Here is a 21,415-nt window from a genome sequence, read left to right on the forward strand (position 1 = left end):
GAACACATGCCAACAGAAATTGGCCAAAAATGAATTGGCACAAGGTTGTCTTCCGTAATGACTTATGACTCAATCTGCCCTGGCACAACAGCAGCATGTTGTGTTGTGTTAATTGATGGCTCCTTATTGCACGACATTGTTTCTTGCTACATTCATTTGTTATGTTTTTAATGCCTCTCAGTATATCTGCCAATTCATGCTAACTTCATGATAGTATTATGGTCTTCTGCTTAATACGAATTACTGGGATTTATGCTTCTGTCTTGGTGTTGTTAAATGTGACAGTTTCCCAAGCTAACAAGACCTTTGGGCTCTTAGTAGTTACAGTATTTGCATCTACATTAGTCCACACTTTTGTAGGTGAGGACCATTGAAAGTCTATGTTGTCTCTGCATGACAGTGAAATGAGTTCTGAATACGAATAATTATACGTGTGTGACCATTCTTTATTAAACATCAGAGTCCAAGGAGCAGAGTTCCCTAATATCATGTGTCACCCTTTTGAATTTTATGATGTGGAACTAATAGAACTGAGAGCAGAGACACAAAGACTTGAGATCTCACAAAAAGATGCATGCCACCTAAGTTTACCTAAATCTTTAGTTAGTGATTTAGTGTTTAGCATGTCATCTTCAATAAACCTTTGATCTGGCCTTGGCAAATGCTTTTGTCTTTTCACTCTTCAATATCCACTGAAAAGAACATCTATTTCAGTGTTTTAGTAAGAAATCAAAACGACCACTCGTGTTCATTTTTTTAAAAAAAAGAGAGAATATAATGTACTCCTCTTGATATCAGAAGATGTAAGAAAGCTTTTTTTTGGTCTTAGGTTCTCATGGAAACGTATGCGAGTTTGGATCGGTACAAGAAGGATGCTGCTACTCCTCAGGCAGACTGACGCTGGAGGGGCTGGAGAACCAGATTGTGGACAATGGGAAGCAGCCAGTGAGACGGACACAAACCACAGCTGGGGTCCCGGAGTGCAGACCTCACCCTCCCGTTACGAGGGCCAGCAGCAGCTCACAGGCTGAAGGAGGCAAGAAGCACATCCAGCCGAACCCGGAGGGGCACTCGGCTTCGAGCAGCACGGAGGACATCCCGCAGAGAAACTTACACCCTGCCAGCCTGCAGTACAAGCCGAAATCAATGTACGCTCGGATTGGGGACCTCAACAGAAACGAGGGTAGACCTCCTCCGCCGTACCCTGGGCATTCTAGGCAAACCCTGACTGGCACCCCGCCTCTCCAACCACAGCAGTCTCCGGGGCCGCCAGCGCACGTGGCGGAGAGTCGGCTCAGGACCGAGCCCGCGGCGCCCAGGGGCACTTCCGCAAGCCTGTCCGGAATGAACTCGGAGCGGCTGAGCCGTGCCCCCAGGCCCGACCCCCTGAAAGCTGGCTCAGGTTCCAGCGAGAGCCAGAACGATAAGAACATGTCAGGGCAGGACTGGCAGGACTGGCAGAGAGAAAGGTGGCAGATTTGGCAGCTTCTATCGTCTGACACCACAGACACGCTGCCGGAAACTCTTGTCTGAACCACAGCGATGTGTGTACAGTATATACAGTACGTGTCTATGTGTCTGAGCAGTTATCATATCGTCTCTATGGTCATTTTTATTTTAAATGTAACTTTTTCTACTCTTTTTTTGTTTTTACTTGTTGTCATACAGTATGATTTTTCGGCTCTAGTTTATTTTTGGGCTAATTATCTTAGATATACCTCACAAGAGATGAGCAAAATCCATTACCGTCCTTAAATACAGACATATAAAATATGTCATGTTTTTAGCAAGTGAATTCTGCCAAAACTGCTAAGAGAAACTTTGAATTCTGCCAAAGGCTACTTAATATACCTGTGTGTGTATATTTCTGAGTACTGAGTATTTAAAAGTAATTTGTCTTATCGCCAGAGTCCCGAGTGCCTTAATAAGTTATACGTGACCTGTCACAGTGCTCTGTTTTGAACAGTTCTTCATAAAACAGCCATCTTGCCAATGAAAAGGCCATACTGTAGCTTTCAGACAAAGGACCTTACAGTAAATGTACAGTCCTGCAGTCACAGAAAAAATTGTTCTTACCCTGTGTTGAACATAGTGTGTGCTAACATGTTCTTTTTGAAACAGGATTTTTTCAATTATATTTTGGGGAAAACTCCTACAATTTTTGTCTTTAAGGGCAAAGGGGTGGTAACATTTGTCCTCCTCTACCTGTGGTATTTTCCAGTAATTTCTCTAAATTCCTTGGGGAAAAAATAACATTGGAAACTGTCTTTTGAAGAATTTTAACTACAGTTGTAGTAAGCAATACGTGCAAGAGAAAGCTGCCTGAAAGCTGGCATGTAATTAATGGCCTTAATCTGTGTTCATGGGATTTCATAAAAAAAGAAAATACAAAATGGGCAGTTCTTAACATATATATTCAAAAAATGTATACAAATATTTTTTTTTAATTAGGAAAACATTACTCTTTGATTTTGATCTCAATGCCTTGGTATATTCGAAAAACAGTGTAAATGATAATTGAGGACAAACCAAGACTTTAAGAAATTTAAGAAAGTGGACTGTGCGAGTGGCTGCTTCTTTTTCCTAGTGTCTATATTTGTTTGTAGGATGACAAATTATAAATCTATATTTTTTTCTTTTAAATGTAAAAAAATTGCCTACCTTTTGCTATCTGTTTTGGTGTGGCAGGGAAGTCTGGTTGGTGTTCATGGTTTGTTATGGGTTAATAAGCGAAATCCATAGAATATGAATGTATTTACACTGTCTTTGGTCCTTATTAATATTTTAGTATTTTATGGCTGCTCTGTTTTGTCCAGCATTGGTTTTCTGGATCCAAAAACTAAACACATTTAGAAATTTTGAGACAATTTAGAAAAAAATATTTTGTGTATAGATGTGATGAAGCTATACTTTTGATCTACAATATATTTTGTAGTCATTTCACAATATCGAAACATGTCTTAAGTCAAATGTTATATACAGTACAGTATCTATAAATGTCTAAAGGTACTTTGAAATATTTTGAACATTCTGAAAATAACTGAACTGATTCAAAGTATTTTCGGAGTGGCAACGATCTCCTTTATTAAAAAAAGATCTCTCAAAATTACCAAGCTTTTTGCAAAGATGAAAATGGGAAGATCCAAGGAGGCCATTTGTGTTATGTGTATCTTGTAAATGTAAGCTATGGGAAAATGTACAAATGGCTCTTATGTAGTAATGGCTGTATTTATAAGCATTTTATTTTCAAAGTGTATATTATGTAATAGTTTTGATTATTAATTCTGTATTATTTTGCCTAAAACAAGAACAATGTTGACTATTTCAATTATGTTGCACTTATTTTATTGTCTTGGTAATAGTGCACAAGCTGGTTTCTGTGCTTCGATATATTTGTGAGTATCATAAAGTTCGTTTAATTCTGACTAAATAGTCTTTTTTTATACTGTATATATTAAGGACCAGTGTATATATATACAATATATATATATACATTATGTATATATTGCAGTATTAATTAGTTCTCCCTATTTCACCACACTGGAGAGAAGAACCATCTAGACAATCTTCAAATTCCCCTTTTTTGTTTACGTAGAAACAAAGTCAGCAGCTACCAATATCTGGTTTTTTTTTGTGCCAAATTTGACCTGTGAAGAGGAGATACATATGGGCCATATGGACATTACAAGAACATCTTTCAGGGTTACAGTGTGCTGAAATACAGTAGCAAGGAAAAGTGAACTTCTTGAAGTTACTATAAATTGTGGGAGTAAATATTTACAGTAGCTCTTGGTGTTTCAGAAAGCTCAAGAGCCACCTAAACAAATTTCTTATGCTGATTTTTGTGTAAATATGCCCCTTTCCCAACTTATGTGAGGGCCCCGTTGCACACGTCTGTACATAATCTGAATTTGACATAAGGCAGGAGCGACACCTTATTACTGTACGTGTTGCATGAACACATAAAGAGAATTACCAGTCTTGATATTTATAAATAAAGACAATTTGCCTAGTGAAAAAACATTTTAAATCCATTTTATTAGAATAATAACATAAAACAATTTCTAATAAAAAATATAGCAATATCACACATTTGAAAATATACACTACAAGAAATTATAAATCAAACATTGGAACAAGGGAAATTGCTTTTACCTGGTTTGTGCCATAAATACTATAATTTTAATACCATACACTTTATGTTCAGTAATTAAACACAAAATACACAGTCAACAATAAAAATATTACAATCACTTGGGTGCTTCCCTGATATGATTGCAATAGAGATTACAACATCATTTGTGGTTCCAGTGTGTTTTAAGAACAATCAGATTCATTATTCATTATTCCCTGCGGATGGGTCTAACCATGGATGCTAACTTTGACTTCATATACACAAACTGAGGTCAAAGTGACCTCACATACACAAAGCTGAAGTTTTGTATATACCGAAACACTTCAGAAACAGTTTTTTCACCCCTTGAAAAATGTTAAGGCCTGGTTTTCCATTCTGTGCTTCATCAAGCGGAGAATGAAAAGTGCCAAGGCATTTATTTATTTTTTGCAGATAGTTGTGCTCACAGGTTTGCCATTTTTAAGCATTCTGCAATTATACTGCGGGTCAGTAAATGAAAAAGGACCTGCGGAGGCATTGAGGAGTTGCTCATCCATCATCACTCAACTCCAGCAGCACAACCAATTGACAAGAAGCACCCATGTTCAAGCCAGAAATACACAACTGTATCACAGCCCATGGGGAGCTAAGAAAGTGTGATCTTCTACACAGCCACTGCAGAGACACTCTTTGCTCACAAAGCCACTGACACTCTCTGTACAGCGAGCCATTTTAACAGAGTAAGACCCATCCATCTATCGATCCAGTGTCTAACGGCATCTAATTATTTACCAGTAATTCCAAGTGCAGTTTCGTGGAGTCACGTCTTTACGCGGAGAGCTGTGGGAGTAAGAAACAAGCTGTCCAGCCATGTTGTTCAAGCGAATTAATTCCAGAAGCAATTAGATACGAAAATCCAAATGAGCCAAGCGGGCTAAACAAGCATCTTTCATTTCTAACCTTTCATACAGTCAGTTCCATTTTTTGCCACTTCAATGTGCTTTCCTATGGTCTAGGTCAATAATGTTGTTATTACAATCACAGTTAACCACGATCAATTGCCAGTCAGAGGTTACAGAGTTGTTGTCAGTCCCACTGGACGTTCTGAGCTTTTATTGTCCTTATTTGGCAATTTACTGTAGTTCTGAATCAATGTTGAAATGAAGGAAGGAATTATATTTTGAGGGTTTGAAAAGACTTAAAAAATTATTTTCAGGGCACTGAATGCTTCATTTGATACTCGTTGTAATGTCTGAGTTACTTTGACGCTAAGCCTTTTTATCCCAGTGTACACCCAAATGACAAAGAAATACAGGTTAAAAGGTGCATGATCAGAATTTTGATTATCTACATGCAAGAATGTAATTAATGTTTTAATTAAAGTTTTCAATAATTTAATTAAAGTTTTCAGTAAGACAACATTGACTTATTATTTTCAGTTGGTTGCGTTTCCCATTTTCCACTGATTATATATAATATTTATACAGATGTCACGGTTTAATATTTACAAACGAGAAGCAAGTAGCTGCAATTCGTGCTTCCTTTTTATTTGACAAAATTGCGTGTGATGACATCCTCCCCACCAGTAGAGGTCCCTCATATCATTTTAATAGCTGTTGTGTAACGTAAAACAGAAATTACCATTTGTAAATTTACGTACGTGTTTTTAAAAGTATTATCTAAACAATACATTCACATAAATGTATAAAACCTTTAATACCTTTAGTACCTTTAATATTTTGTTTTTGCATTAATATATAAAATTCCTGAACACATATAATGACAATTCCATACGAGAGCTACTTTTCAAATACGGTCAGAGATGGAAGTGTGAGAAGAGAGAACAGCAATGTCCTTTCTCAAACGGAAAAAAAACAGCTTTAGTAACGTGGGAGTAGTTTTCACAACGAAATGATCCAGAAAACCTGTAGCCATTGTCATGACCTGGATTCAGAAACATTAATTAAATCCCACAACTCAGACATGCGCTTGAGCAGGTGAGGAACACGTTTATTTGTACTGAGAGATGAAGTAATTGTTAATGATTTCAACAACATTCAGTTCTCTGTTTCGTTTGTGGTATTTTATAAAATATGTACGACATATAGTAATTTACACCCGTGTAAATTGCACATTTATGGAATGTAAATACTAGTAACTTTTAAGCATGTACTGTATGAGACAAAAGTAATTTGGGAATATTTTTAGACAAAATAGAGAGCCCAGACTTTACTTTAACTGTCTCCCACATTACATACACGGTCAAACTCAATAAACTGAGACATATGGAACTATTTTTTTATTTAGAACATTGAAAGATTAGGATGTACGAAGGATTAAACTATAGAACGAAAGCAGGATGTTCTGTACAGCAGGGGAATGATGAACATTCCTCTGCATTATATTATAGTAAATATATAGATTAAGCCTGTAGAGAGCGCTGGGTGTGAACTTTTCAGACTCTCCAGAACCAAACCTCAGCAAGCATTTTTCAAAGCATTTTGTGCTAGCAGAAAAACAGCTGTAATGGCAGGCTCATTGGGTTTGTTTTCATCTTGGGAAGTCTGTCTGAGTGGAATTTGCAGGTTGTCCCTTTGTGTGTTTTCTTTGTGGGTTCTCTCTTTTCCTCCAGACTCCCAAAGACTTGCAGCTAGGGGTATGAATGTGAATATAAATGGCACGTTTATGGGGGTGGGGGACTTTGTGTCAGTGGCCTTTCATATTTGGGGGGCTTGTTTCAAGTATTACATGTTTTACGTACAGTATGAGACTACAGAGTATCAAAATCTAATGGGCAACACAGGATAAATAACCCCCTTTCAGATGTGACAAATCTGATGAAAGAAAGAGAAGGGCTGCCAAGCTGTTATTGTTGTTTAATAAAACTTTGGTTAATTAGCAGTCCTACTACAGTATATAAAACAAAGCTTTTTCCACATCTTTGCAAAGTATGGAGTTTTTAAACTCAAGAATGTGTAACCTTGCCTGCTTCTGATCTCCTTCTGGCATCACAGAGCCTGCAGGAAACTGCTGAGTCTCCCAGCAGTTGGTTATCATGGCGAGGAGTCTACGTATTCCAGTCACGCCAATTTGCTTGCAATTCTGCCAGCAGCTGAATCTGATTTCCTCCAAGCCAGTCACATCAGTCTGACCTCCACACCTCCAAAACAACTTGCTTGCTCAAGGTGCCATGATGTCTGCCACCTCTTCTGATTAGGATTTGGCTGAGCTGTTCCACAGAAACCCACCCACTGCCACACTAGTTCCACATTTCCACTGTGTAGCGCAATCATCAGTCTCGCTATGCCTGTTCAGAAAAGCAGGACAAACCACTTGGTTCATGACAGTAGTCATCGCTAATGCCCTTAAACATTACCAGCACTAGACCTCAGGCAACTCATAGAATGTGCTAGTGAGGAAAAAGTATTTCACAGTCCATCTTTCTTCCTTCTTGCAGAACTCCTCTGCTCCATCTTCCTTCATTTATTTACAAGTTCCCCTCCATGCTTCTCGGATGACATTCTCATTGATGTTTTCCAAACTAGAGCTCTTTCAACCTTGACTTGGTTTTTCAAATGTCTGAGTTCTCTTCAACACAGAGAAATCAATTTACTACTTGGGTCTCTAGGGATCATCTTCGATTCTAGGTTTTGCACCTCTTTGCCACAAGCCATGCTTGGCTGCTTTAAGACAATTCAAGCCACTTTCTTCTGCTCTTATTGAACACCAACTCTTAAACCTCTTCCTTCATTTAAACTGTTCTACGCACATTGTCTCTCAGTCCTACTGTCTATCATCTCGTTTGTTACCCTTATTTGCCCTCACTCATAAATAATTTTCCAAGGCTTATTGTGTCCCAGATCTCTTCTTTCATTTGGTCAATTTGCATCTGTTGAGCACATCCTCATTGCTACAGTATAATAGCTTTAGCTTCCAGAATTTAAGAATGCTACATTGGTGTCGTGGGGTTTCTTTCACCACTTTTAGGGGTCATGTTAGCTGTGTTATCATGGGGGCAGGTAGCCAATTTTTCAGCTTCATTCCTTAAATTTGTTCTCTGTGTCGCATTCATTAGGATTTTGCCAAAATAATGATTTTCTTTTTTAAACAGAAGCTTTGGAGAGTACCAGAATACTCATCTCATCTACTTCTGCTCTCCAACACTTAAATGTATTGCCTTCCAAGAACCCTTTTTGCACTTCTTTCTTGCACCTTATCTTCACCCTTGTAGCAGCTCCCTAGCTCATTCCTCATGAAGAAGGTGAGGGGTGGGGGATCCTGTAAACTGCATCCTCATGGCAGCGTGCCATTCCTTCAGCTAGCTCAGTTGTGCCAAGAAAAGTTCCTTCTCCACTTGGCATTAATTAGGATTTGGCTGAACTACTGAAAAAGTGCAACATGACAGCAGTCACTGAAAAACTTGAACTCCTCTACTGTTACTGTGCCCTTCCTGCTTGCTGCTCTTAAAATTGCCACTTGGCTTTTGTTAAGCATGGCTAGTGGCTTTCTCATGTTCGCATTAAGTGCTACCCTGTTGAGTAAGGCTATTCTCTCATCTTTAAAAAATGTTCTCATGATCTGCATATCCAATCTGGCACTACAGCTGTGACAGTTTGTGGCAGGCCTAGTCTCTTATGCCATTGATTTAATGCTGGCAGACAAGAGATGCTGAACTGGTCCCAACTTCCAATACACAGTAGACAAACCAGATAATGTGGGGTGTATGTCCCCAAGAAATATGTAAATGTTTTATTCAATTTAGATTTGTGCAACATTACTCTGTTTCATATATTTGGAACATTGAAGGAGTTTTTGAAAGAAAATAACCTCAAGCTTGTTGTGTCTACGATTCATTTGCCTTTGTAGCTGTGCAGTATATGGCATATAACCACCTTGATTTTTAAAAACCTAATCCTGGCCTGTGTTTTTTCATATTTTAAAGTACCTGTTAATTAGTTTTAAAATATAATAAGAAAAGAACCATTGAGATATACATGTTTATCACAGGGCTCCTAGTCATTTTTATTGATCAAGAAGTCCAATGAGCATTTAGCAGGATTGCAATTAAAGTTTTTCAGCTTCTTATTTATTGTTATTTAATTCTGCTAAAGAAAGAGGTGAGATTAGCTTGATAACTGTTTGCCCCACTAATGATGTGTGTAACTTTGGGATTTGAATAATTAGGTATAGGCAAACATTAATTAAAAGATGCTAAGATTAAGTCTTAAGGTCAGAACTGCATAAGTACTCATCAAGCTGTGTCTTCTTAGGGAATTAAATGAACAAAATATGCAGACTAAAGCTTGACTTGAAAGTCAAAACTTACAAAACCCAGGATTTTTAGCTTACACATTCAGCAATTCGAAGTTTCAATATTCTTTTTCAGATGTCGCAAATACGCAGTATAGTATTTTTTAATCAAACATTAATAAATAGAATAATTGTGTTCAATTTTACTACCCTGACTCACTAGAGACTTAGATCCAAAATCTACAATTAATTCACAGATGATTTACGTAGTTAGGACCAGAGGTCTGATTTTCTGGTAGAATGATGATTTTTAGGATTACTCAATGTTATTTCAAAACTTTTGTCAACATTTCAGTCCACACCTAATACTCCAAATCTCACACTAGGTAAAAATGAAGAAATTTAATCATAGAGGATCACTTCATTTAAAAGCATGATGAGCAAGTTGGCAGCTCCTGGGTGATGGTGTTGTCAGTGTACAGTACATGATGACAGGAGATGTGATTGACTTCCAAATTGATTCTGGCCCAGATACTGTGGGCCTTGTACTGCAATTGAATGGCCTGTGGTTGTTTTACTGTTTAGAGTAGTACAGTATGCAATTCTTCTGAGGTCTGCCCTTGTAATTGTGTATGTCCTTTGTAGTGCAGGGATAACTGGTACACTTTCAAGGTAGTTATTGAGAACAAAAGGGCTCTGACTGGGAGAGAACAAAGACTGTGTACTCGCAATCCACAGGGCTGCTACAGGCAGGTGTTGAAAAGAATACAGGTACTGCTCAGCAGCAGCATGTAATGTTTTTGTTTATGATTTCGCTGTATAGTCTAGTAACCATTTCTACAAGCATTTCTTTACTTAGAAGCTGGTGAATTCTCCCAAGAAATGTTAGTTGTCTAAATGAACCAAACGGGAGACTGGTTTACTAGAATGACATTCAAAATCCTCAAAGGCATGACAAAGTCAGCCCAGTGGAAGTCAGCGGTGAAATATACAGTAGATGATCCAAGTGGAAGCTCATACGTGGGCTTCATTCAGAGAAATGATTGGATGAGAACTTAAGATCAGTTTGCTAAACAAACACACTTGGTGGTCTTAAATTAATAATAATAATAATAATAATTGCTTACACTTATATAGCATTTTTCTGGACACTACATTCAAAGCGCTTTACAGGTAATGGGGACTTCCCTCCACCACCACCAATGTGCAGCATCCACCTTAAAGACATTGTTGTATACCAAGTTTATTTTGCGTAGATTCTGTGGTCCCTGTAAATCTGCAGTGTCTTCACAATCTATTGTTTATGCCTCCATTAATTTTCAGTTTGTTGTCCTAGTTACTGTTTGTAATCTATAATCCTAATTAGGGAAGTAGTGTTGATTATGGGCTATTCTGAATTTGACATATTGTAGAGACATTGTTTAAAGGCTGTCATCCTTGGTGTAAATGCAGCTGTTAAGATTCACAACATTATTTGGGTTTACATTCTTGTCTTTTAGCACCACCAGGCTATCAGTAGCTTCTGCCGTCAGCTCTACATACAGTATATTCACCTGGCACATAGCCTCAGTGACGTTTTTTTATTTAACGCTGTTTTTGTTGAAAACAATTGGTTTTTGAATAAAATGATTTAAATATCCTCTCTCCAAGTCAAGTAAAACTTGGAAGTTGTAATTTGCTCAAAATGCTGTAATGTATAAAATCACAAGAGATAAGTCCATAAGACACTGAGACAATATTCATTGTTAACTTCAGCTTCACCTCTCAGCTTGTCTTCATTTCGAAGTCTGTGCCAAGTCCTGCAGTAATTTAAAACCTCTGCCCAGTGTTTTCCTGCCAGCTTGTCCAATCTCTCCATCTTTCTCCTTCCAGTGTGTTCTACTCGCTCTTCCTGGCCCAGTCCTTATCAAGAATCATTTATTCACAGCACTGCCACAGCCTCGTCCAAGATGTCTGTTTTATCTACAGTCAATGTTCAGTTTAATCCATAAAACTTTAAAAAAGCGGGGATGGGAAGTTAACTACGGATAGCCCCTAGTATTTATCCCTTTTTATTTTTTTCCCCAATTTCCTTGAAAATGGCACCCAATATTTTGATGCAGCCTGGAAACGTATGGTTATAATCACTCTCGTGTTTGCGGCTTTACAGAGCAAGTCTAAACAGCTATACTGGTGACTGCTACATTTTTTCCCCGCAGTTGGCAGCATAATATTAACCTGAATTTGTTCTTTTGGCAAACTCCAATTTCAACTTCCTTTCCCTAATAAAAGTGTAACATACATTAGTTTAGGAAAAAGCAGATCAAACTTTGGCAAATGGGTAATCCTCAGAGAAGTACTCTATTAAACATTAGCATGTGTTGCTGTGCATGTCCAGAAATGACATTCATCATATGGTTTGCTCTGTACTGCAAATGCAATCATCCAAGTAATAGTTTCCAGCAAATTCTCATTTACTGTATCTCGTGCTTGCTGGATTCAGATGAAACAATGGAAGCAATGTTTCTGTAAGCTGGACCAGTGACCATTCAGACCACAAGCCCAATCTTGTGGGACTGCAGTGTACCATTGCATTTCTCTGCGTTTTTGCCCTTTTGTCTTGAGTTCCTATTCCTTGCTTTAGGACAATTTCTGGCTTTTGAGGAAAACAATTCCAACTCTAATAAAGAACAGAAACGAGGAGTTCTGCTCTTTCTGCAAGTAGGTCACTGCAGACGTTCCTTGCACTGTGGAAAACACGTAGGGTTCAACACAAGTGTATTTACCAAAAGAGAGCAAAATGTAGATCTTAAATGTTTTGCTGTTTTACTCATGTCAAGTCTTGACAAGAGAATAGGGCAGCTGTTCGGAAAGAGGAAGCAATTACCTTCTACATAGTGGTTTCGCATTTTTGTATGAACTCATACCATGGTGTTTGTTGTGTGGCCATAGGAGATGCTGTACATCAAGGTTTTATGTGTATATTTACTTTGAAAATTGTTCTTTTTAATTCAGAGTTTGTCATTAGCAGATATTTAAATTGAACAGAATCAATTGTTCTTAAACCCTTTAAACCTACTGCTGATACATCAGTACTCAGTTATATAGCATAAAATCTCATTTTTAGGTGACGGAGCAAGAACTGGCTGCACTACTTGTCTTCAGTCAGGGGACTGTGCTCTTCAGAAGGGTGACACTTGAATATCATTAAGGGAATTGTATGTCGGTGCACTGAAAATCAATTTTAATTAAAAATGTCAAGCTGTTTTTTTCTTTGGGGGCTGCAAAACTGTTTCGACCTGAACAGGACCTTTTTTTTTTTTCCCCAGAAAGAATTTCCTGCTGTTTGCAGGACCGAGCTATCATGACAAATTATCACATACACACTCACTTTTAGAAACTGCTCTAACATGCAGAAGTCTCCCCTTTAATGATGACGAACAAAAATCTGATTCATGCCAGCTTCTCAAACAAGAAATAAAAATATAATGATGAGTTTTGCTGTAATTGTCTCATCACATGGAAATATGCACTGGGTGGGCCAGGCTCAACTGTGTGACTAACAAACCATACAGAGTTCACCCTGTTCCCCAGGTGAATTATTATACAGTTTGTGAGGAATGGCCCAGTTTTAATGAACCGTGAATGCAAATATTGAACTGTATTATTTTTTATCCAGTGATGTGGCCTTACTGGTTTATTGAAGTACATGATTCTTTTAATGTTACCAGTAAACATCAAATTAGGGGTGTAAAGTATACTATGTTGGCTAGCAAAGATGGCTTTCTTTGTTCATAAAAACAGCTAACAACAGACATATAATACGTCTGTTTATCTGAGCTTGCAAAATGAGGCTTTGCAGGAAAATTACTCTTTGAAAATAAAAAAAAAACATAAGGAACTAGAGCGTGTCAGCTGAAACCAATTTTGAGAACAACTTGTAGTAAAAACATGTTTGCTTCAGTCATTTTTCTCAACACAACAGTGACCTCTATTCTGCTGGCTTATCAAATACAGAGCTGCCTCGAAACCTAATATTTGTCACTGCTTGGACACTAGAAACTGCTCATGGTTCAAACACAAATCATAAGGCTTGTCCCTAGTGAAGTATACACACCCCAGAACCCCATTATGATATAGCAGTGACAGGAAAAAAAATAATGTTCAATTCTGTGCTTGACATTTTCTTGTAAAACATAACAGGAGAAATCTTGCCTAAACAGAACTGTTTCTAAGAGCACATATTCTCTGGTTCTTCTCTCTTTTTCAACAAGCTGGAAATCATTTTGAAAAGTACTGTACTGTACATACACTGCAGTACTGAGTTTTTTTGTGTGTGACCAAAACGATTGGAAATCAAGCAGGATATTTAACAGATATATTTTAGTCTTTAATACATTCTTTGCCATAAATTGATCTTCTGAAAAAGATACTGTGGTAGCTTTAGCATTGTTCTTGGAACTTTTACTAAATAGCTGCTTGGTCCGATCTATTTCTGGCCAAGACAATAACCCACAAGTTTCTGTAACTTTGATCTAAAATGGTTCTTCAATCTATAGAAAAAGCAACACAAGAGATTGAGAATTTATTTTCAATAAATAAGAAGACTGAGATTTTTGCAAAAAAGAAACAGGAAATTAAAAGATACAGAACCTGTATACTGTATAAATCAATGTTGGTATTGAAAGAAATGCACACACTCACACTAGGGCCATTTTTTACAAGAAACAATTAACCTAACAGTGTCTTTGGACTGTGGGAGAAAACTGGAGTACCCAGCCAAAACCTACACAAATGCAGGGAGAACATACAGACTCCATACATACAGTATATCAGCCCAGGAATTGAATCCAGCACTGCTAGGAAGTAAAGATAACAACTCTAAATATATCACTGCTGTTCATTCTTGTATATAATGTGCGATTATTAATCCATATGTTGTAGACATGTGTCCCTTCTGTGATCAAAGAAAAACCACTCAAGTGTGGTTTCTGTTGTGAAAGGCTGAATTCTTTGGTTTATTTACTTAAGAATCTCTTTGCTGGGTTGGCTTTGCTTTTTAGGGTGTTTCCTTTTATTTTTGATTTCAGATATTCACAAGTGCACAAACACAGAGTTCAGATGATTTGGTTAAGATGTTTTGTGAGACATTGGGGAAGAGGAAATACTTTAGCAATTTGATTCTAATATATATGTAATGGATTTCTTAATTAGATAAGGAGGTGCTTTTCCATATTATTTGTTTTTGTTTCTTGTATATTTAATATATGAAAAGGAAATGTTTCCATTTTCTTTGTTAGAAAACATTTATGCAATGTTTTATTTTTTACTTTAAAACTTAACCTAAATCTCTAACGTCCATGCTCTAGGTATGAAGAAATAAAAATACTGTGTAGTAAAAAGTACTTTAAAAGTATTAAATATCAAGGATATAAAGATGTTGTAATAAGTAAACATTTCAATCTAAAATCATTTTTGAACATGTTTAAACATTCTGTCAGACTTAAAAATGTTGCTTTTTGGAACCTGTTTTACGTTTTTCTTTATGCATAAGGTTAATTTTTTGGCTGAGCATGATGACAGGCTTTTCAACACGACATTCATATCATACACAGAACACTAGCGCCACTAATAACTTCCACATGCAGAAATAAATTACATAGTTTGAACATTTCTGGGGAGTGAATAATAAGGAACAATAATGCAATTGACAGTTCCCGAGCACGGTCTACCAGAGGGTTTGTGACAGCAGATCCTGCACATGAAGTCTGTGGTCAGAATGATAATTTCTTAAAAATCATGTCTGAGACAAAAATGCCACATCTGAGTCACTATGAGTTTAACTGTCCTGCCTTTTTCTACAGTGTACACTGATCAATGGTGAACTGAAGAAATTGTTGAACTCGCAGCCGGTCCAGATTTCCCCATTACGGTTTCAGGCTTTCCTTCAGCTTGATCACATTAGTGGATCATGGATGCTATTCTTTTTTGTTGCCCAGCAACAATTTTCTGTGTTTGTTAAATAGGGCTCTGGAAGAGTTGAAATATCCTCTTCTCATTTCCAAAAACGGTTCCTTAATTCTATAACTTCACATATCGATGAACATAGCAGAATAGCCCAGCATTGAGTTTGAATGTATTTGTTTTCTACTGACAGTTTCCTGCTGACTGTGTGGCTTGCTGGTTCATGGTAGATTCCAGACTGACTCCAGGCTCTGTTGGGCCCGTTCTGAGCCTCAGAGATCTGTTGGCTGCAGCAGTGCCACAGACACGGAGAGCCTTTGTTAAATGAGGTCATGGAGATGAATATGTCCTCTCTAATCTGTTTTTTTTTAAGCAGAAAGATTATACTTTCATGGGAAATGAGGGAAAGGCATGAATTTTCCACAAACAAAAATATCACATGGGTCTGAGTAGCCTTTCCTTTTATACAAGTTGATTCATTAGAGAATGTTTGTTAATCTGTTATTCTATATAATACAGTGCAGTATGTGCAGTAAGTCAGAGGGTAATAGAAGAAAAGATAAGACACAGTATAAGCTTAAGATACCATAACCTCTTCCATCATGAACCTTCAGTGGGAATAAAGTTTCTTTAATATTCAGTATTTAGGAGTTATTTCCCCCCTGATGATATTGACACCGAGCTGTGCAACATGTTGAGGATCTACGGGATACTTTTCCAGATCTCTTAGAGCTGTTCTTCAAAACCCAGTGTCAAATGTTTGCATTACCAATGAGGACCATATTAACTAGTAAGTAAACTGTGAATGTGTTGTTTTTTCCAAGTGCAGATATCCTTTAAAAAGAAAAACAGGGTTTTTCATGACAGAGAAATCCCAAATTAAGAACACAATTGCAGGTTTCAGTCCATGTAATTTATCACTAGCTGTTTAACTGAAGTGACCTGAGGGAACAGGAGGCACACACCCTCCGTGTCCAAGACAAGTACTGAAAGACATTTAAAACAAATTCTATCGTCGTTGTGTAATCACAAATGGGGAATTATCACACCCTAATATCTGGTGAGCTGTGCATGCACTTGGCTTTGTGGGAACTACACAATAACAAATATTTGAATAATATTTGACACAGTTCAGAAGAGAGCAACAGAAAAAACAAAACTACTTCTTAATACCCAGATTTTGGGCTAACTGTACAGAGCTTACCTAAAGCACCAGGTGGGTTTATCTTTCTCAGATTAAATCTCAGTGGAACCCAGTATTGGTGCTTAATCACAGAATAAGAAAGGTTTATTTTAGATAATTGTGCTTCTGAAGACCAAACACTACATGGTCAGTAGAACAGACAAAGGGTTATTACAGATGCAGGAATAGTTTTGTTAGCATTCTACTCACTTTGTACAGCTTTGTTCGGGATCATAATTGTTTTTCCCTCCTGCAAGAAAGAAAAATATTAATCACAGAAGAACAAATACTCTTTATTTTTTTGTCCTGTCATGCAAATTTCTCACAACCATTTAAATACAGACACGTTGGCTTTTAAAAAAGATATGGAAGTTTGTATGTTGTTTACAAGGTTGAAATGATTTTAAACTAATTTGTTTCAGAATGATTTTATTTACTAGCTCAAATAGCAGAAATCACAATCGGGCATGGTACAAAAAATGCATAAACAAAAGAAAATATACTGGCTGTTTCTTTTGGAACCATGAAGTGGAAATTACTGTAAATATTGTAGTTAAATTCTAATCACAGAATAAGAAAGGTTTCCACTAAAACCAGACAATCCCTTTAAGAAGATATCAGCTGGGAAGGAGAACACTACATAATCTGTGGGTTTGAACATAGTGAACACAGGATAAAAAGGTACATTATTAATCCTAATTTTTGAAACAGCTGGTTGTTTAGAGTTGAATTAAAATTGCCTCCATTTTATTGAAGATTCAAATGAAAATCCCGTTGTTTGCTGTTGCCTGATTGACTAAACAAATTTTAAATAAATTGTACAGTATGTGCTTAGCACCTGGAATGAGTTTGTGAGATTTACTTAAAGTACTTAATTTGAATCATGCTTTAGAGTCATTATATCCTGCTGCAAAAAGGGGTGCCTAACTGGCAGTTTTTTCCTGAATATCTGCAACTCTGAATTGAAGTGAAACTGAATTTTGTTTTTCCTTTCCTAAACCTGAGAATCCCCTGAAATCATTTTCTTTACAAGGTCCTGAGAGATTTGAGATGTAGTGCACTACAGGCCAGAACCCAGCACTGCGCTGAGAAGACTACCACAGGAGACTGCCACAAAAAGTTGTTAACTCAGGCTGTGGCCTGCAACTTTGATGTACTGTAGTTTCTGTGATTCAAACAGCAGCAGTTTCCAGCAATAAATATATTGTTGACTTTTAGCTTTCATACTGTGATTTTAACCCTAAAGAACAAAGTTATTTATAACACATACAGTACTGTATTCCTGTGGGCTATAATTTGGTTCTTGTATGTTACCATGGAAACTAGTTCAGAGAAGAAGTACCTTAAACTGCTTGATAAAATAAGAAAAGAATGCTTCTGACTTCAATATCTTTCATTTTGTCTTTGTTACAACCAGAACTTTTACATTTTAAAAATGGTTATGATTTTCCTCAGATATATATTTAAGAACACTAATGGAAAACAAAATCAAAACAGAACTGTCTTCTAGTATATCAGGACCTCCTTTCCTGATAATAATTTCACTGTTAATTTGCCAATGAGAATTCGTTTCAGTTCTGCATTTTCCAGGGGTTCGTAGTTTAGTTAGAAACTTTCCTCCTGTAACTTACTGGAAAACTCCATCTTTTCTTAGCAGCAAAACAATTACAAGGGTCAAATTATTAGTTCAATTAATGGTTCAGTTAAGGCCTCAGCTGGAGACCAGCTGGGTTGAAAACCGCTAGACAAAGAGGTCACAAGGGGCAGAACTGGAGAGCTTTGCAATACAGAATATGCCTGTATTAACTAAATGAGGCCATCACAATTATTATTATTACTATCAACATGAAATTAAGGATTTAACATGATGTTAAATGGGAGACCGTATTAATGTTATTTCCCTTTTCCTCTGAAACACAGAGGAAGAGAAGAAATTTAGTACTTAATGTTTTTTTTTATTTACACTGCATTTTTAATAAAGCTTCAACAGAGACTTGAGCTCCTTCTCCCTGTATGCCAAGAGACAATAAATCAGCCGTGAACATGCCTATTATTCAACAGTTAAATATTATCCAAACCATTTCTCCACATTGGTATAAATAAACTAATTTAAGCAAACAGTCTCTAGATTTTTCATTAATTTTAACTTTTTCAGGCAGGTGTCATTAGTTCAAAGATCCCTTTATACAGTACCTTTATTTCTGCTGTAACACAGCATTACCCAGGACAGGTGTGTTAAACAACTACTATAATACATTTGCCTACTGTAATACTGTAGATCGTGGAAATGCTCAGTTGACACCGCAGGTAGGGTTAGGGTTAGCATTCACACACTATATAGACAATTTTTAAGCTCAGTGCTGGATTTTAGGACCCAAATCAGGTTTAGGACGGGTGGTTTTGTAGTCTTATCTGAAAATATATTTTTCTGAAACTCTCTGGGACCTGGATGGCGCAGTTGTATCCCGAAACTGAGTCGGTGGGATCAAAAGTTGTCACCAACCATTATTGAATCTCATTTAATTGCAAGAGCTTTGATCAATGGTCTTGATTGTTTCCCACTCATACCTGTAGGTTTGGGGAACATGTCAAAATCTGATGCCTAGAGAGGCTCAGAAATAGAACGTGGATATGCACAGTTGACACCCCAGGTAGGGTTAGGGTTAGCATTCACACACTACTTACATTTCTTCCATATATACAATACTGTATTTGACAATATGCTATAATTTATTAGAATATATACAGTATTTCAGTATCTGGCAATATAGTGCAAATAACTATAAATATGGAGATTATTGCTAGTTTTTAATAATTCAGTAGATTTCTTAAAATATATATACTGTAGAGATAGGGCATATTTTTTCAGATGTATTCATGATGCCATTTAATATCTGTTTTCTTTTATTTCTAAATACATGCCTCCATAAGAATGATAGGTTTCTTCTGATGCTCACTATAATGTGTAGGTTTTTTCTTCATTACTTTGCATTTGCATTCCAAGTACATTAAAGTGTATGCTAAAGAAATGTATCCAGATATTAATCATCTGTAAAAACTGTATACAGGAAGTGCTAGGATGCAGTGCAGTAACATTTAAAAACTTACATTTGCAGAATGATAAGTTTGTATCGTACTGTATACATTTAATATACTTAATTAAGGGACATCTGTGCAAATGTAGGCTGCTCCTCCCCCTCTAGAGACTTCAGATTAAGGTTTTACTGTTTTAAAACAAATGAAATGTACTGTACATTTGCTATAGAACACCTGTTAACACTCATCTCACAAACTTACTTTCCTCTGTATTAAGTCATGCTGCGTTTTTTAGTCTGAAAGATTAAAGACACCCTTTGCCATTGCATGTGTTTTTCAAAAACAGGGCTTTAATATTTTTCAAAAGGTCTTCAGGTATTTCCTGTGTTATCTGTAAAACATTTAATGTTTGCCTTGCTTTGTGAGCTAAAACAGAACCTTTAGAAGACTCTCAGAGTCTCCCACTGTTATAATTACACACAGAATTTGGCTGGTATGGGTCAGGCATATGGCTAAAATTACTTGCTTTGTATTGAAAAATGTTCACATCCTATGCAAAAAGTGGTAATATTGAAGAGCTGTAACAGATACTGCATTAAACTGCAGTCTTAGCTTCTTCACTTCAAGAAACAATCAGTGTAATGCATTAATTTGTCAGTAATGCTGCTGCCTGAATTGTCTAGATGGTAGAATTGTGAGAGAGAAAATATGATCTGTGAACATACATGTGTTTAGGTAATGTTAATGGTTGGGGTGTATTTGCTCTTTGAGTACTTTGTTACTCATTGGAATAACATTTAATCTTTCTTATACTAAATTACACTTTTCCGAAGTTATTTCACATCCTCAAATTGTATAAAATAAAGATTAAATGTTACATCTTGGGCTCCAGAGTAAGCAAATGTTCTGTTTTTCCTGAAAATACAAAAAACAATATTATACTGTTAATATTATACTTATTATGGTTTAATGGGTAAGCCCAGCAGTTCATAATACCCTTGATCTAAGAGATAATTCAAGGAAATTAAGTGTAGGAACATTTAGGGATGAAAACAGGAAACATTTCTTTACACAGATCACAGACGTGTGGCCCAACTCCCTAGCCACACTGATAAAGCAAACTCTGTAGGATCGTTTAGGAAATGACTTGATTAAATTCTTGGATAATTAAAGCTGCTAACCTCCAGACAGAGATGGATGGCTTCCCCTCAGTTGCGGACTTCTTGTGTTCTTCAGTATGTGACATTAAGGAACAAAAAATGAGAATTTTTTACCAGCGGGAGGAGAGCGCTTGGTCCGTCATGCCCATTTGGTTGACTGTAGTTTAATGATCCTGGAATCCTATTACATTGTTTCTTAAAGGATCCTTCAGAGCAAGCATCAACAACAACACACCTGAAGAACAGCTGAAGAAGGTTTCTTTCCTTTTCTTTCAGTGTGGAATAAACCTTTACCTGTCTCTCTTAAGCAGGTCTAGGGAGTTTGCTCGGGAGTCCCAAGGCACTCTGTGTGAAGAAGTGTCTTCTGCAGGAAAATCATAGAAATGTGTACTTGTAAACTGTCCAAAGTTCAGATGTCTTTGATCGTAATGGAAAGACCAAAATTCACTTTTAGCTAGAAAATTTGAATGAGTACTATATGGGTGGAAAGTATACAATGATGCTACAGGGGGGTTTACAAAATTCACAGTACTCTGCCTTCAAGTATTGCACAGTTCAAGTTCCCTCAATATCTGTATAAGAGGTTATAATTAATGTTTAATTTCATGTTCATATTACCATATGTGTATGACTAATTCTGTTCAATCTAGGGTCAGTTAATAAATAATTTGAGAAAGCTTAAGCAATATGTGTTCATCACATTTTTTAAGAAAGGATTAATACAAAACA

The 21,415-nt window shown here is 36.8% G+C and overlaps 1 protein-coding gene across 6 annotated transcripts in view; it reads left to right on the forward strand.

Moving 5' to 3' along the window:
- Window positions 1-3,430, forward strand: part of LOC102687382 (rho GTPase-activating protein 6) — a 160,415-nt gene extending 156,985 nt beyond the window's left edge. For all 6 annotated transcript variants that reach the window (XM_006639108.3, XM_015363959.2, XM_069178908.1 and 3 more), the window contains one exon: window positions 830-3,430. In XM_006639108.3, coding sequence (XP_006639171.2) covers window positions 830-1,533 — 704 coding nt within the window. In that variant the 3' untranslated portion in view covers window positions 1,534-3,430. The remainder of the gene's footprint in view (window positions 1-829) is intronic.
- Window positions 3,431-21,415: the final 17,985 nt, after the last annotated feature.

The sequence above is a fragment of the Lepisosteus oculatus genome, chromosome 15 (genome assembly GCF_040954835.1).
Source record: "Lepisosteus oculatus isolate fLepOcu1 chromosome 15, fLepOcu1.hap2, whole genome shotgun sequence".
NCBI lineage: Eukaryota > Metazoa > Chordata > Actinopteri > Semionotiformes > Lepisosteidae > Lepisosteus > Lepisosteus oculatus.